At 41.8% G+C, this 14104-nt stretch overlaps 2 protein-coding genes across 2 annotated transcripts; one reads left to right on the top strand and one right to left on the bottom strand.

The window, feature by feature from the left end:
* The first annotated feature begins 389 nt into the window (after positions 1-389).
* On the top strand, positions 390-8868 carry LOC142988772 (xin actin-binding repeat-containing protein 1-like). Its single transcript, XM_076138027.1, has 5 exons — positions 390-523; positions 635-719; positions 819-1077; positions 3596-3726; positions 4339-8868. Exons 1-5 carry the CDS (start codon positions 390-392, stop codon positions 8866-8868), a joined length of 5139 nt encoding a protein of 1712 aa, XP_075994142.1.
* Positions 8869-10163: 1295 nt separating this feature from the next.
* LOC142988771 (solute carrier family 22 member 13-like) lies at positions 10164-13116 on the bottom strand. The gene is made up of 10 exons (XM_076138026.1): positions 12742-13116; positions 12472-12575; positions 11927-12081; positions 11658-11829; positions 11429-11549; positions 11266-11360; positions 10940-11154; positions 10736-10844; positions 10402-10595; positions 10164-10252 (listed from the first exon to the last, which is right to left on the bottom strand). The coding sequence occupies exons 1-10, from the start codon at positions 13114-13116 to the stop codon at positions 10164-10166; spliced, it is 1629 nt and encodes a 542-aa protein (XP_075994141.1).
* Positions 13117-14104: the final 988 nt, after the last annotated feature.

Genomic DNA, 14104 nt, shown 5'->3' with positions numbered 1-14104 from the left:
TATTTTAGACGGCGGAGATTCTAGATTTGTGCAACTTTGTGTTACTGGATGTTGTTAAAGATTTATGCTCTGTTATTGGCCGGGCTTGCTTGGTATTGGACATTTTCACAGTCGGTGGTAATGAGGAAGAAAAAGGACTTTGCTCGCGAGTGCGTTCACATCGTGAGCGAGTCTTGTGATGCGTTAAAGAAGCTTCCGATTGTCACAGGGGACAGACACACACACACACACCTGCAAGGTAACAAATCTATTCATTATGGATTTTATCTGTGCTTTGTTGCTGTTAGGAGCTTTATGTTGCTGTGAGCTCAGAGGAAACATGGATTGTAACTGATAATACTTTATAACATTTCAGGAACCATTGGGTTAATCTCACATTCAGAGCTGCCATGACGATGGAATGGAAGAGCAACCTGAGGCGGACCCAGTCACTGAGGACGCTCCCATCGTCATGTGACAAACCCAGCTGGGCAGATTCAGGCCGTCTGGACAGGAAAGTGTCCGTGTCCCAGCTAGTCAGCAGGTGAACGACGCGTCTGTCTCTAACAATCCTGCATCGCTCTTTCTTCACGTGCAGTTTGTAATGATTTATAATGATCGTTAATGTCTAATGTGGCTTCTGTGCATGTAACAGGTATCAGACCACTGTGGCAGTAAGCACAACCATTCAAGTAACGGCCAAAAACAATGAGGCAAAGTTAAACAAGGTCCTGAAAGAGGTAAAATGTGATGATATTTTGTACTCGTGGTGAACATAAGGTAGTACCAATGTGTGTTAGATAACTGTGCACTCTTCATACCTTCACATCATACCTCAGCGACAGGAGAGAGGCCATTTGGAGAGTGAGGAGAGACAGCTGGAGTCTATGATAATCAGGAACGATGAGAAGGAGCGATCTCATTTCAAAACCAGCTTGAGCCGCAGCAAGTCAATGACCAGCCTCCAGAATGGCACCGGGGCCATCGAGGCCCTGAGGGCCCGGTTTGAGTCCAGGTCTGACGCTGAGCCGTGCGCCGTGAGGAGGAGCTTCAGGCCTGCGAGCAGCGTGTCACTCGCCCAGGAAGCTGATGGAGAAGGTGAGGAGGTGAAAAAGCCTCAAGTGGAGAAGACAAGCAAAATCCCCCCCGCTGATGTCCAGGCCAATCACAGGAAGGCTCATGCAAAAGACGATGATGTCACTCAAAAGGTAGATTTTACTAATTATCACATCTCTTAATAGAAACGCATGGATTAGAGGGAGATTTAAATATAAAGTGATCATAATTTTGCCTATGGGAGAAACTAAAGGCTTAATTGGAACAATAAAATTGATGATTGGATGGTTGGAAGTTTTGGGCTGATGAACTCAACTGCTGAAAGTCTCAACAGCGCCATCTACAGTCTCTTTGGGGGTAAATCCAAGCACAGCTCCTTTATCTTCAACTCATGTTTCAGATTTGAACGGGTTTTAGGATTTATGTAAAATCTGCAACCAGTTATCTGTGATTTATACCTGTGTTATAGAGACCTGCCCTTTATTTACATCCAGACCACAGATCAAGCCATTAAAGAGGAATGAGGATGTTGTTTATTCGTTCGGTTCTATTTATTTTCAATAACAGAAACAAATCTACACATCGATCTGTTACAGTTTGTTAATTAAAGAATGTGTCGTCTCTCTTTAGGCGGTGAATCAGAGCCGGATACAGAGGAGGAAAACAATCGGGGGAAATGATTTTGAAACAATCTCAGCTTCTCATGCTGGTGAGTACAAAACAACTTTAGCGTCGTACTGAATTATAAATGTTCCTCATAAGTTACAAGCCGGCTTTGCCACTGGACCACCATGACAATCTGCCTCCAGGGAATAAGGGGTGAATAGAATAAGGTTCAAAGTTGATACAAATGGAAACAGTGTTGTCCTGGGTAACAAGAGAATCTGTACTTGGCAATGTTTGATGTAAGATGAAGTAAAAGGTAGATCACACATTTACAGCCATGACCTTTGAACAAGCGAACAACCTGAGCTGACTACTTGCAACTTCTAGTGCTGAGAGCTGAGGTCAGCATTAGTTGTGGGTTTTTGATTGGCCTGGGCTGCCACAGATTCATAGTCTTAAGTAAAAGTATGAACTAATGTGTGATCTATGTCCTGCTTTTGTCATTTACTCACAAATATTTATTATTTGCAAAAAGAAAGAAGCAAGAGTCAGAATAGGTTGAGTCAGTGTGATTGAATGGGAGCCTGTATCGGGACCACAATGACAGCAGAAGCCGACATAACAAATGATGTTGTAGAGGGAGGGAGGGAGTGTGTACACAGAGAGCAGGAGTGGCAGAAGAGATCCCTGTGGCGCACGGCAGGTTTGATTTATGACGACAACAAATAGAACATAAAATGAGTTTAAACATGCCGTAAAAAGATAGGATATCATGAGAACACCTGCTGTATAAATCACATGCTGTATGTTGGATAATAAATAGAAAATCACTGAGATACGTCTTTAAAATTCAGCATTGTAGTCATAATGCATGGAGGGAGGGAGGGAGGGAGGGAGGGGGGCTCAGAGTGTTATGACTAAGGTCTCAGCTGTGGAGCGTATGAATGAGAAGGGAGGAGAAACACGAGCACAAAAATATCAGCAGGGTGACTCTGCATGGAGACGTGATTGACTCAAGCCGGTGTGGGCGCGAAGGGGCCACTCCAGACCTGGACAGAAATAGGCAACGCGCTCTGAACCGTGCGTGAGTCAGAGCGGCGGTGAAGGGGTCAGCTGTCATGAGAGCAGGGATGACAAGCAGATAGGCAGAGAGAGGGAGGGAGAGAGACAGAAAGAGGCTCAGTGTGGGACTTAAGGACAGACAGAGACGAGGGGACTGGAGCTGTTACTTTCTGTGAGTACTGATTTGTGTTTATCGGTCTCAATTTTGTCACAAAGAAGTGTAGATACCGTTGAGAACTCACATTTACCTGCATTTGCTCGCACTACCAACTCTTTTAGTATCAACAGGGCTTCACAATGCGTTGATGTAAAAGGATGAATACTTTCCTGAGATATGAGGCAGTTGTATAAGTCAATGACAAACACTCACAAGCTCATCTGACACTTTGTCTATGATTATTGATAGACGTTTCAAAGTGAATCACTACTTCTCCTGTCAACAGTGAAATGGTTTGTTTTCTTCTGTGCTTAGTCAACTGTAGCTGAAGTGACGTGCGTGTCTTTTTAAAGCAGTGTATGTGTGTCAGTGGAGTCAGGTGTCTGTGCCACTTCACCACAAGTGCTACATTTAGAACTTTAGTGCACGTGGCAGCTGGTAAATAGCAGCTTGGGGCAGATTTGTGTGTTTTAAAGTTGCTAACTTATGAGAAAGTTTAGTGAGTTTAAGGATATTTTCATACATTCATGATGGATGATGGTGTGAAAGGCAAGAACATTGGCGAGAACATTGAATCTAATCCCATGTGGTGGCAGAATATATCATATACCATCATCTGTGTGGAATTTGAATGAGTTGTGCTGAGATCCAGGTTTCAAAGCGTAAAGGTTTAAAAGTAGATCTTGTGTCATAAACTTGTAGCATCACCAATTTTTGTGTCCAACGTGTCAACAGACGATAAAAGGAAGTCGATTGGAGACTTCAGAGACAGCTCCTACGTCCAAGCCAAGGACAAACCGTGTGTCTCGGTCAGAGCCATATCTGCTCTCTATCTGTCTAAGGTGGCACCGGCGGCTGGCAAACAGGTAAACATTGGCCTCGCTCTTTACTTTACGTGGCTAATTGGTTCAGCGCTGCATACATTGGCATTGGGCGGGAACAGCGTGAGGAAGCCTGGAGCGGAATGTGAGCTAGGAATATTGTGTCAAATTAAAGATGTTGAATCATGGAACTTTAGTATTCCATAGCAGATTATTGAAATTAAGACAATAAATAGTAATCGCAGCCAAACAAAGAAAATTATTTGCACTGTAATAATGTTATCAATCTGTATTATTTCCATCCAGGCACAAGATCTGTCACCTGAATCTGGGAAAAGAGCAAAAATAACCAAGGTAAGGAAGAATTTAACTACATTTGTGCATGATGTGTGGTTCCGTGACGTGTTCCGTGTTTGCTGTGCACCTGGTTGTCATTTTGTTGTTTTTATAGGAATTTGTATTGATCCTTATAGTTGTTTTAACAATTGCTGCTTGTTTTGGAGTTCGGCTAACCCAGTGACACTCGGCATGTGGATGACATGTCAGTCATTGTGGTTCACATTTGGTACACAAGTAAGCACGTTGCACGCTTCCATTTGATAGTTAATTTTGACAAAGGCCTTTGTGATGAGAGAATTACTCTGCTCTTCACATAAGATGGCAGAAAACTCACAACAGATGATGGACGGCCCCCCTCCTTCAGCCAAATTTCAGCTAAAAGACTCGTCTGAGGCACGTGCCATGCAACACTCCTTGCCTCCGCACCTATCTAAAGGAACGCTGTACCAACAACGACAGAAATGCGAGATAAGAAGGCTCCTAAAGCACACCAACCCTGAGCTGAAAATGTTGGATGATGCTGTTGATGAGGAGCTTGCTGAAGTGTTAAGCTCAGAGTGTGAGTCAACAGCTGGTGAAACCGGATATGAGGGAGAGGTCTTGTCAAGATGTTTGATATTTGAGAACTGTGCTCTTGGTAACAAAGTGTTTCCCCACGCCCCCGTAATGCACATGGCGGCGGGAACAGTGGAAAGGGGCAACGTCAGTAAAACATCAGCTGCTTTAGAGGAGCCAGGGGAGAGGCCAAGTTCCAATTCAGATTCTAACAAAGAATACGAGGAGGAAATGAATAGAATAGATGTTCAGGCTACCAGACGAATGTTTGAGAACCAGTCTGCATCGACCGTAAGCCAAAATCCAGATAATAAGCAACAGGTTTGCATTAATGAAGACGAGACGGCAGCAGTCCACAAACAGTGGGAGACGTGTAACAAAGAGAATCTACACAGTGACAACAAAAGCAGCAAAGGCATCAAACGTCTTGACTTGACAAAGGAGCCCCACAAACAAAGGCCATGTGTTGATGTTGCAAGTCAAAGTAATGACTGTGAGTTATCTGGAGAGCAGTACGGAGGTAAAGAGGTTAGTATGGGTGAAGCAGCCATTGCCGACGACCTTCCTAACTCGGAAGGTGTTGGGGAGAGAATCGAAACGACCTCCTGTCTTTTCCAAAACAACCCTTTTATCTCAACAAATGTAGAGAGAAATTCCTTCGTGGGAAAGACCGTCTCAGCTGAGGATTACATCACTGCCAATGTCAAGAACAGAGCCCACCTGTTTAACTCAATGCCATTTGATAAAATTAGGCAGCACAACAACGAAGAAGTTGAGACAATGGTGGAGAACATAAATCAAACGTTAAATTCTCTCTTTCGCTCTCACACCATTTATTCAAATGGATCAATCATTGAAGTGAATGAGACAATGATCGCAAAAAAGGCTAAATTCATTCTATCTGAGAGCGGGCCAATGATCAACTACAATGACGTGGCTGAAGGTGGTGCCCAGAACTTCATTCTCCAATTGCTACCACGGTCAAACCTTAAGCCACAGATCACTTACCTAAAGGAGGACAATCAAGGACGTATGAAGACCACTGTGGTGAATGTGCCTATGCAGCAGCGCCAATTTGCTAACAACCAAGATACAGAGTTTAGAACTGCCAATGTGCTTCAGCTCATTGAGGATATTCTCAATCAAGACAACTCCCTGAGGAAAGGAGTGATCATTCAGGAAGACGTGAACAGATGTGCCGAAGTCATCGTTTACTCTCTGTACAACTACGCTGAGGGAGATGTGAAAAGCTACATTATTCCAAAAGGATACAACAAGGAGACTAATGAACCAGACTCCAAAAGAGATCATCAAGTAACTTCTCAAGCATTGCCAGCATTGATTAGGCCCGAAATCACAGTGAAGGGTAATGTCAAATTGTTCAAAAGCTGCATTGAAAAGGGAGACCTGGAGTATTTGAGAAGTCTTCAGGCTGAGTCGGCAGTGCCAGAGCAAGAAGTCTCTCCTAACCAGACTGGATACAGCACAGAGCTTTGTCATGAGCAGGGAGGTCAACAGGAAGAGGGGAGTACTTCAGAGTGGGCCCCAGTCGATGTCAAGAGACTGAAAAACATATTTTCAGGAGATCAAACACAAATACAACAAAAGCAATGCAATGTTGCCACCAAATCTTTGAACACTGCTTCCAGAGGGCAAAAGGTGCTCCTTGGAAAGGGGGAACCTTCAGCAGAGTCTGATGTTATGGCATCCTCCAATGAGAAGGTGAAGAGTAACTTCAGGGAGTGTGGCAGCACAGAACTACAGAAAGCTTCTCCCTCTGATGCTGAACGACAGGGATCAAGTCTAAATCTTGACACACAGGACATCAATATCGTCCACCAAGCTGAATTAGTGGAGGTGGTAGATGAAAATGATGAAATCTCTAACCTCCAAAGTGTTACTCATTGCCTTGAAGAGGCCACAATGGAGGCCAAAGTCCTTTATTATTCTTCACAAGAAAATATTAAGTTACCAAGTCAAGGATATTCAGCAGGAGTCCTAGCTTCAACTTCTACAGCCGAAAACCCAAGAATAGAAGCAGAATTACCTCCAGAGAAAATGGAGAATGTGTCCACCGAGCAAATGTGTGAAGCATCTATAGACACCAACATCACCTCAGAAAACCGTAACGAGACAAGAACACCAATATGTGAAAGCAGAGAGTTTGAAGAAATACATGATACCAAAGGTGCATATCAACAAGAAGAGGCAAAGGAAGCTATGGAGTCTTCACCAGTGACAGAACCTGCACAGAATGAAGATGAGGAAGTTGTTTTTCATGGTACTGTGCAAGCAGCCTTGGATTCCTTGGAGAGATCCAAAATCAATGTCACTAGAGGAGATTTCCGAGCAGCTATGATATACAGAAACTCTTCCAAATCTCACAAAGAGAGATCACATGTTGTGGATTCTGTTCAACAGCCCACTAAGGACGAAGATCTCCCTGAGAATGAAACAAAATCTACGTTATCACAAAGAAAAGGGGTTGACACTGAGGCAGAGACTAATGCAACTCTAGAGCCAATCAACCACTGTCAAAACCCAAATAAACCAGCTGTAAGTGTAAAACCAGAGAAAAGAATAAAGGCCTTTGGTCCAAAACCAGCGATTCCTCCTAAACCCGAGCATTTGACAATGAAACACAAGAATAATCAGTTACCCAACAAAGAGAATCTTGAGACACTGGAAACCAATAAGATGAGAAGTGAAACGAAACCTTTGCCAACAGAGATCACACAAGATCAGGTCAGCCATTGTGTCCACAGCTCACTCATCATCCTGGGAAACGAAAAGAGTGACATTTCTACCTGTACTGGTAACCTTGTTCAATCAGAGGAACTGAAGGCCATAGGAGAGGAGAAACGTCCACAGGAGTTCCCTGGCAACGAGGACAAGAATGAGACAGATGAGTCTCATGTAGATTTTTATGGAGCATGTCAGAAATTCGGAGGCAAAAAGACATTTTCTGTGAAAAATCCACCTGTAAAGCCAAAAAGACTTAAAATTGCACAGTGTGACAGCAAAAACCCTGAACATATGCCTAAAGATCAAAATTCAACTATTCTCACACATGCCAATGGAGAGCCACAACAAAATCTGGTGGATCCATCATCCAATAACCCAAAGACAGAAATAAGGCATGAAAGCCAAGTTCGTATGAGGGAAAAGAAAGTGAAAACTGAAACCGAAGACGAACGCAGACAGCGGCTGTCAGTTCACATGGATGAGATCATGAGAGGGAACATAACAGCCGCCATGGAAATATTTGACAAATTGCAAAAACAGGAGGAACTGCAGAATATCCTCAACAGAGTAGAAGTAATTGAACAGGACACAAGCGACGTTGATGTTACATCTCTGAGGAGGATATTTGAGGACGTCCCTACCTGGGTTGTCAGCTCTAAAGAGAAGTTGCTGAAAAAGGCAAAAGCGGAGCACAGAGTTGAGAGGACACAATTGTGCAAAGACAACACTGAAAGCATGTCCTCAATGGCACATGTGTTTGGAGATCTCGAGAGAGCCAGTGAGGAAATCATGACCTTGAAAGAGCAGACCTTAGCCAGACTTGTAGACATAGAAGAAGCCATAAAAAAGGCTCTATATTCTGTCTCGGCGTTGAAATCTGATTCAGACATCGCTGGTTTGTCCTGCCTGTTCAAGGAATCCTTAGGGACGGCGCAAGGATCCCCATCCTCTGGCACTATTAGCAAAATTAGTATTGGCTCAAGCAAAAGTATAACACAGCAAGCACATGAAATCCCAACCACACAGAGAGACACAGGTTTGCCCTCCAGCCACGACGTAGCTTCGGAAAAACCACGAGCAAGTCCTCCATCTTCGCCAGCCTTCATCTCCATCGAGTCAGCAGCTCGTAAGATGGGAATAGCAGAGACAAAAACCTGTCCAACTTGTAAGCAGAACCCAAAGACTAAGGAGAAATTCCGGACGTCAAAGACCTTGAAATGCAACCACGAAGGCAAGAAGAAAGACCATAGAAAAGAAGGTGAGAAGCAAACCTCACACTGTCCACCTGATCCTAAAAGAGAGCTCAGCGTACTTCAGGTGCAGACTGACCCTGATGGGAAAAGTGTTATAGGCACCAAAATGATCACAGAGAACTACGAGAGGACCGATAACCATGGCAACCGCTTTTATTCCACCCAAACCTCCACTGTTGTCACTACTCAGCCAGAAACCGGGATGTCATCCATAGGTCAAACCTTGAGCAGTCCAGCCACGTATCAGGTCACAACATACCCAGAGGTTCAACTACCAGTCAATCGGAAACATTAACAAGATGCTTTGTTTTTACTGAGACAAACAGTAAATGTTCGATTATATCTATGTAGTGGCAATGTTTACCATTTATGTTATTGATTATTTATATATAGTTATCATTGCGTTCAGATTTTTCTGTAGATTTTTGAAGATTTATTTACTTTGTATTCTGTACTGGAAATTAAACGCTGATTTTGATTTTCAATTACACGTTTGGGTTTGTTATTATTTAATCCTTATTCCTGTCTTTTTTGTTATTATCATTGTTAGTATTACAAACCGTCTTGCTTCCCCCATCAGTTCCAGCCAACACACAGAGAGATGTGTTCATCCTGTTTGAAACCAGTTTATCCAATGGAAAAAATTACTGCAGACAAATACATGTTTCACAAAACATGCTTCTGCTGTAAACAGTGCAAGACGAAATTAAGGTGAGATATTCACATATTCAAAAGGGAATAGTTATCTTTAATTTTGATAATCAGATTGTCCTTACTTGATTACATTCTTGCCTTAGATGCATATCTAATTGTTAATATTATAGAGGCAGATTGATTGATTGATTGAAAAACAATCTACTGATCCATGATCTTTACTTGTGATGATTCTGATTAATTAGTTAACAGGGTGATCTGAAATTTAACATATTAAAGTCATTTTAATTAATTGGTGCTCTAACTGAATTGTGCTCTATTGTAGCATGCACAATTATGCACCTTTACATGGAGAATTCTACTGCATATTTCACTACCAACAACTGTTCAGAAGGAAAGGGAATTATGATGAGGGCTTTGGACACACTCAGCACAAAAACCGATGGAACCTGAGGAATACTGCTGACATGGAGAACAGTGAATCTGAGGCATAGAAAGTCCTTCAACGACTACAGCAGTGGTGCGTATAAGTAGGCAAGACATCACTGATAATCATGACTCAGTCTCTTACTTTAATATACAGTAGAAGCTTCTGTTCATCTTTACATTGTCTCTTTCTGTTCTCAGGTGACAGGATGGTGACCATGACAACAGACAAGTCCTCTAAAACCTGTTTGAGCCACCATGTGATAGTGATAATCAAACTATCTTTAAATACTACTAAGGGGTCAAACTTATCACTTCTAAGGGGTATTAATCTGTTTGCCGAGACCATTTTCATTTGATTTATTATTTTAATTTCAAAGGGCTGAGTTTTTTTGAATATATTACAAAGAATAGTGGATGCCAATTACTTCGGTCAGTTTCAACTTAAATTACAGAGAAATCTAGAAATCTAATCTTTTTATTGTTATTTTACATAATAATATAATGCACTCACTCACACTCACACTTGAGATCTTTATTGTCTTCTTGTCTTATTGTCGTTTTTCTATTTGTCTTCTGTATCAGAGAATCCATTTTTTCTGTAAAAAAAAACAAAACAGAATGAAAACAGAATTGTCTTGAATTTCTGCAATTAGTATTCTCTGTATATAAAATCAGGCAAACAGCTGTTCATCACGGTCATTTATTCCATTTGATATTCTCAGTGTATTTTGAAAAACACACTCACGCAATTCCAAGTGGTCCAGAAGTTCAACGTTGTGGGTCTCAGGCAGCAGAAAGCCTAAACCCCCAGCAGCAATGGGGACGATGCCACATATCAGCAAGGGGATGGCGTCATGGTAGACTTCAAGGATTCTGAGCAGCGGGGACAGGATACCCGCCACACGGCAGCACATGGAGTTCAGACCAAGACCGTTCTGTCTGCCAGGGCCAGTATGAACAATGCATGGACACATGAACACTATTTTAGCATAGATGGCATTCATCTTTGTTAACGAATTAATGTCACCCTCAGTAGAGACTGAAATACATCAGAATATGTTGTAACGCTGGGACATTACCTTACAACGGTTGGATATAGTTCTGGGGTGTAAATGTAGGCAATGGAGAAAGCGCCACCGGCAGCAAATTTCCCCAAAACAGCAATGACCGTTGTGACTACAGGGAGGTCTGAGGGGCAAATGATAAACCAGTTACAAATTTGGTAAAATTGAAGTGAAACAGTGAGACAATCTATGTTTTTGCGTTCATGATTTGGAAGATACCATCTGGAATAGCAATGATCGCAAGGCAAGCAGCCCCGCCACAGAGCAGGAACCATGCTTGACCTCTCCTCCTCCCAAAGTGCTGAATCACAAACAAAGAGACCAGATCCGCAGGAACTTCCACTATGCTGAAGAGGAACTGTGTGAGGTAGATATTCTGGCCAAAACTTTCGACATTCAGGCTTAGTCCATAATACAGCAGACCTATAGCAAACCTAGAATCAAAGAGCACATATTTCAGTTATTATATGCATTGGATAAATGCGACTGTTAAAGTATAATGATATATGCAGTTTCATTACAATTAAGAAGTAATAAAGACAAACCAGTTAAAGCCCATTATGAGAGTGCGTTTTCTCAAATCTGATCTTCGTAAGATGTCCAACATGTTTCCTTTTCTGGATGTACCTTCCATCTCAAGCTAGACAAACAAAATGTAATTTTCACATCATGCTTATGTGAAGCCAAATTTGATCTGAGGATGCTTACCTTGTCCAGGAGATCTTCTGGGACAGTCCTACCATTCATCCTTGCTGCCCTCCGTACCTCTCTTTGCACCTCCTCCTTTTTGCCATGAGTCATGAGCCACCGAACTGACTCTGGGAGAAAACTGATATTTGCTGTTATACAGTTATACAGCAAAAATATTTTGTATCATTTTGATGTGCCATGCCTGTTTTGAAACCACCAACACCTTTATATAAAAACTGTTGCTGACCAGTAGTAGATTCCCAAAAGGAGGAGAAGGGGGCTGAAGAGAACAATCTGCAGGATCCTCCAATCCTGGATCAAATAGGCAATGCCAGACAACAACATCAGTCCAACCGAGGTAAAGATGAGGATGACAGTGGTGAAAATGGCAGACTTGGCTTGATTGGTCCACTCTACCCCTTTAAATAGAGTAAGGTGGACATTTTTTCAGACAATTTGCTGGGAGTGTGGCTCTTTGGAGAACAATAATAGCGTTGAATGAACTAACGTACATACCGATCACAGTTGTGCTTGGAAGAATACCAGAACAGGAAAAGCCACAGAAAAAGTTTAGAACCATAAAAATGTAGATGTTGGGTGAGAAGGCATTGCCAACACTAAACAGTACGAGGAGAAGAATGGCCAGTAGGACGGCAAAGCGTCGACCAAACCTATAGAAAAGAGAAAACAAATAATTTGATACAGAAAAGGCAAAGCAACTTTGCAGGCAATCCCTGTAGTGATAACAGGTTGGTAAAGCTGTTAAAAATGCCATCTGAGTACAAATCACGGAAGCATTGTATACCTTTATTATGCTATATGAAAGAGGGAAAAGGTGACTCTTACATACTGGACAGGTAAAGTATCAGAGTGAGTTGAATGAATGATCCACATTAAGATGTTCCCCCAATAAAGCCTCCCTCCAGTGTTTGCCTGTGCCATCATCATTTAAAAAAAAAAAAAAACCTTAACACATGTTGGTGATGCCCCTAAACTTCCCTGACAATGGCCATCACTATGAATCCAAAATCACACAAAGTAGGATAGTAGAGGTGTCATACCTGTCAGCAACGGATCCAAACACCAGGGCTCCAATTAGAAAACCTCCCATGTAGATGGCCTGGGATATCTTATGTAAACTCCTCTTGTCACACACCAGATCAAACTGAAAACAGAGAGAGACCCTTGTAGGTTTGTTTGGTCCCAACACAATAATGATTCTATTTGAACATACAGTATATATTATTTATCCTTATGACTACCAAAACTGCTACATGTCTTAAACCAATACTAAAAATAGCAGACAAGCAATCAAGTCCTCCATTTCTTACCTCGGTCACAGTGCTGGAAACACCTATTGTTCTCTCGTAATCCCAGCCATTTATGCATCCTGTGGTGCCGTTAATCCCATATGCTTCAATAGTTTCTAAATCCAAATCCACAGGTGTGAACATTTCACAGCTTTCAAACTTCCCATCCTTGTCCATAGGGATGGTGAGATTTCTCTGTTTCTGGTATGTCAGGTTGTGGCTAAGAGCCAATATCCAGTCGGTGTTGCATTGATGTCGGAAGCTTAAGCTTATAAATACCTGACCAATGACACTGAAAGCTGCAAAAATGCTTGGGATGCATAACGCCAACAATAAGCATTTTTGGAATAAGTCGAATTCCCCAATCTCCTTTAAGATGTCTGCAAAGTTGTTCATTTCAATGTCTGGCTGAATGTGCAATGACTCCACCTCAGGTTCAGTGTGGCACAATAAAGTGACCAGCTATGTGTGCCATGCATATCAGAGCAGTTCAATGTTTAACCCAACACAATCTCACAATAACACAGTCTAGATTGAGTTCAAGATGTCTGCTGTTACAGATAAGATACAGCTTTGATGGGGAAATAAAAAAAATTGCAATTCGGTTATCTTAGGCTCACAAAGTTTTACAATGATATATTGGTGGTAATATACATTAATGATCCTCAATTTTACCCTCCTGATGTCCATAACCTTTCACACGATTCTTGATCATGTGAATTTAATAAAAAACTGAAGACACAGATTAGCTGGCTTTTTATTAGACAGTTAACTTGATTAGTCATTTATGATTTTATCAATTAAATTTTAAAGAATGTCTCTCTGTGTATATGCATGCATTTTGTTTTAGCCTTGATTTTCATTGTATGAAAGGTGCAATAGAGATTAATATTATTATATATTATTATTATTTCTTAAAACAGTCAGTTGTTTTCTTAAGAATACTCAATTTAGAGATGTCCCCACACATCAATCAAAGCTGCATATGTTCCTCCTGAAGGGATGAAGGAACATCCGAGAGAGCGACTGGTCTCCAAGTAATAGATCAAATCTGAGGAAGCCACATGCATGAACGTGGTAAGCAGCAACATAGTATGAAGAAAACCGCCATACCCACAATAACATCCATAAAGACAGAAATCTTTATTACAATTCAATTCAATACATTTTACAGTTATCAACACAAAGCGTAGGCAATAGAGAGACAATGGTACAAAAGTGATCCTAAATAATCATTTACAAGAAGTCTCATTACATTACGATCATTTGGCAGATGCTTCTATCCAAAGCGACTTACATTACATTACCACCCTTCGCAGAGGGGGGAGAAATTGAGGGTTCGGAGCCTTGCTCAGGGGCACCTCGGCAGGGGCTCGAACCGGCT

Source organism: Genypterus blacodes, unplaced genomic scaffold, assembly GCF_046128005.1.
Source record: "Genypterus blacodes isolate CSIRO-AG114 ecotype Tasmania unplaced genomic scaffold, CSIRO-AGI_Gbla_v1 ptg000348l_1, whole genome shotgun sequence".
Lineage (NCBI taxonomy): Eukaryota > Metazoa > Chordata > Actinopteri > Ophidiiformes > Ophidiidae > Genypterus > Genypterus blacodes.
The sequence above is the reverse complement of the archived record's forward strand: the minus strand, read 5'-3'. Positions and strand labels throughout refer to the sequence as shown.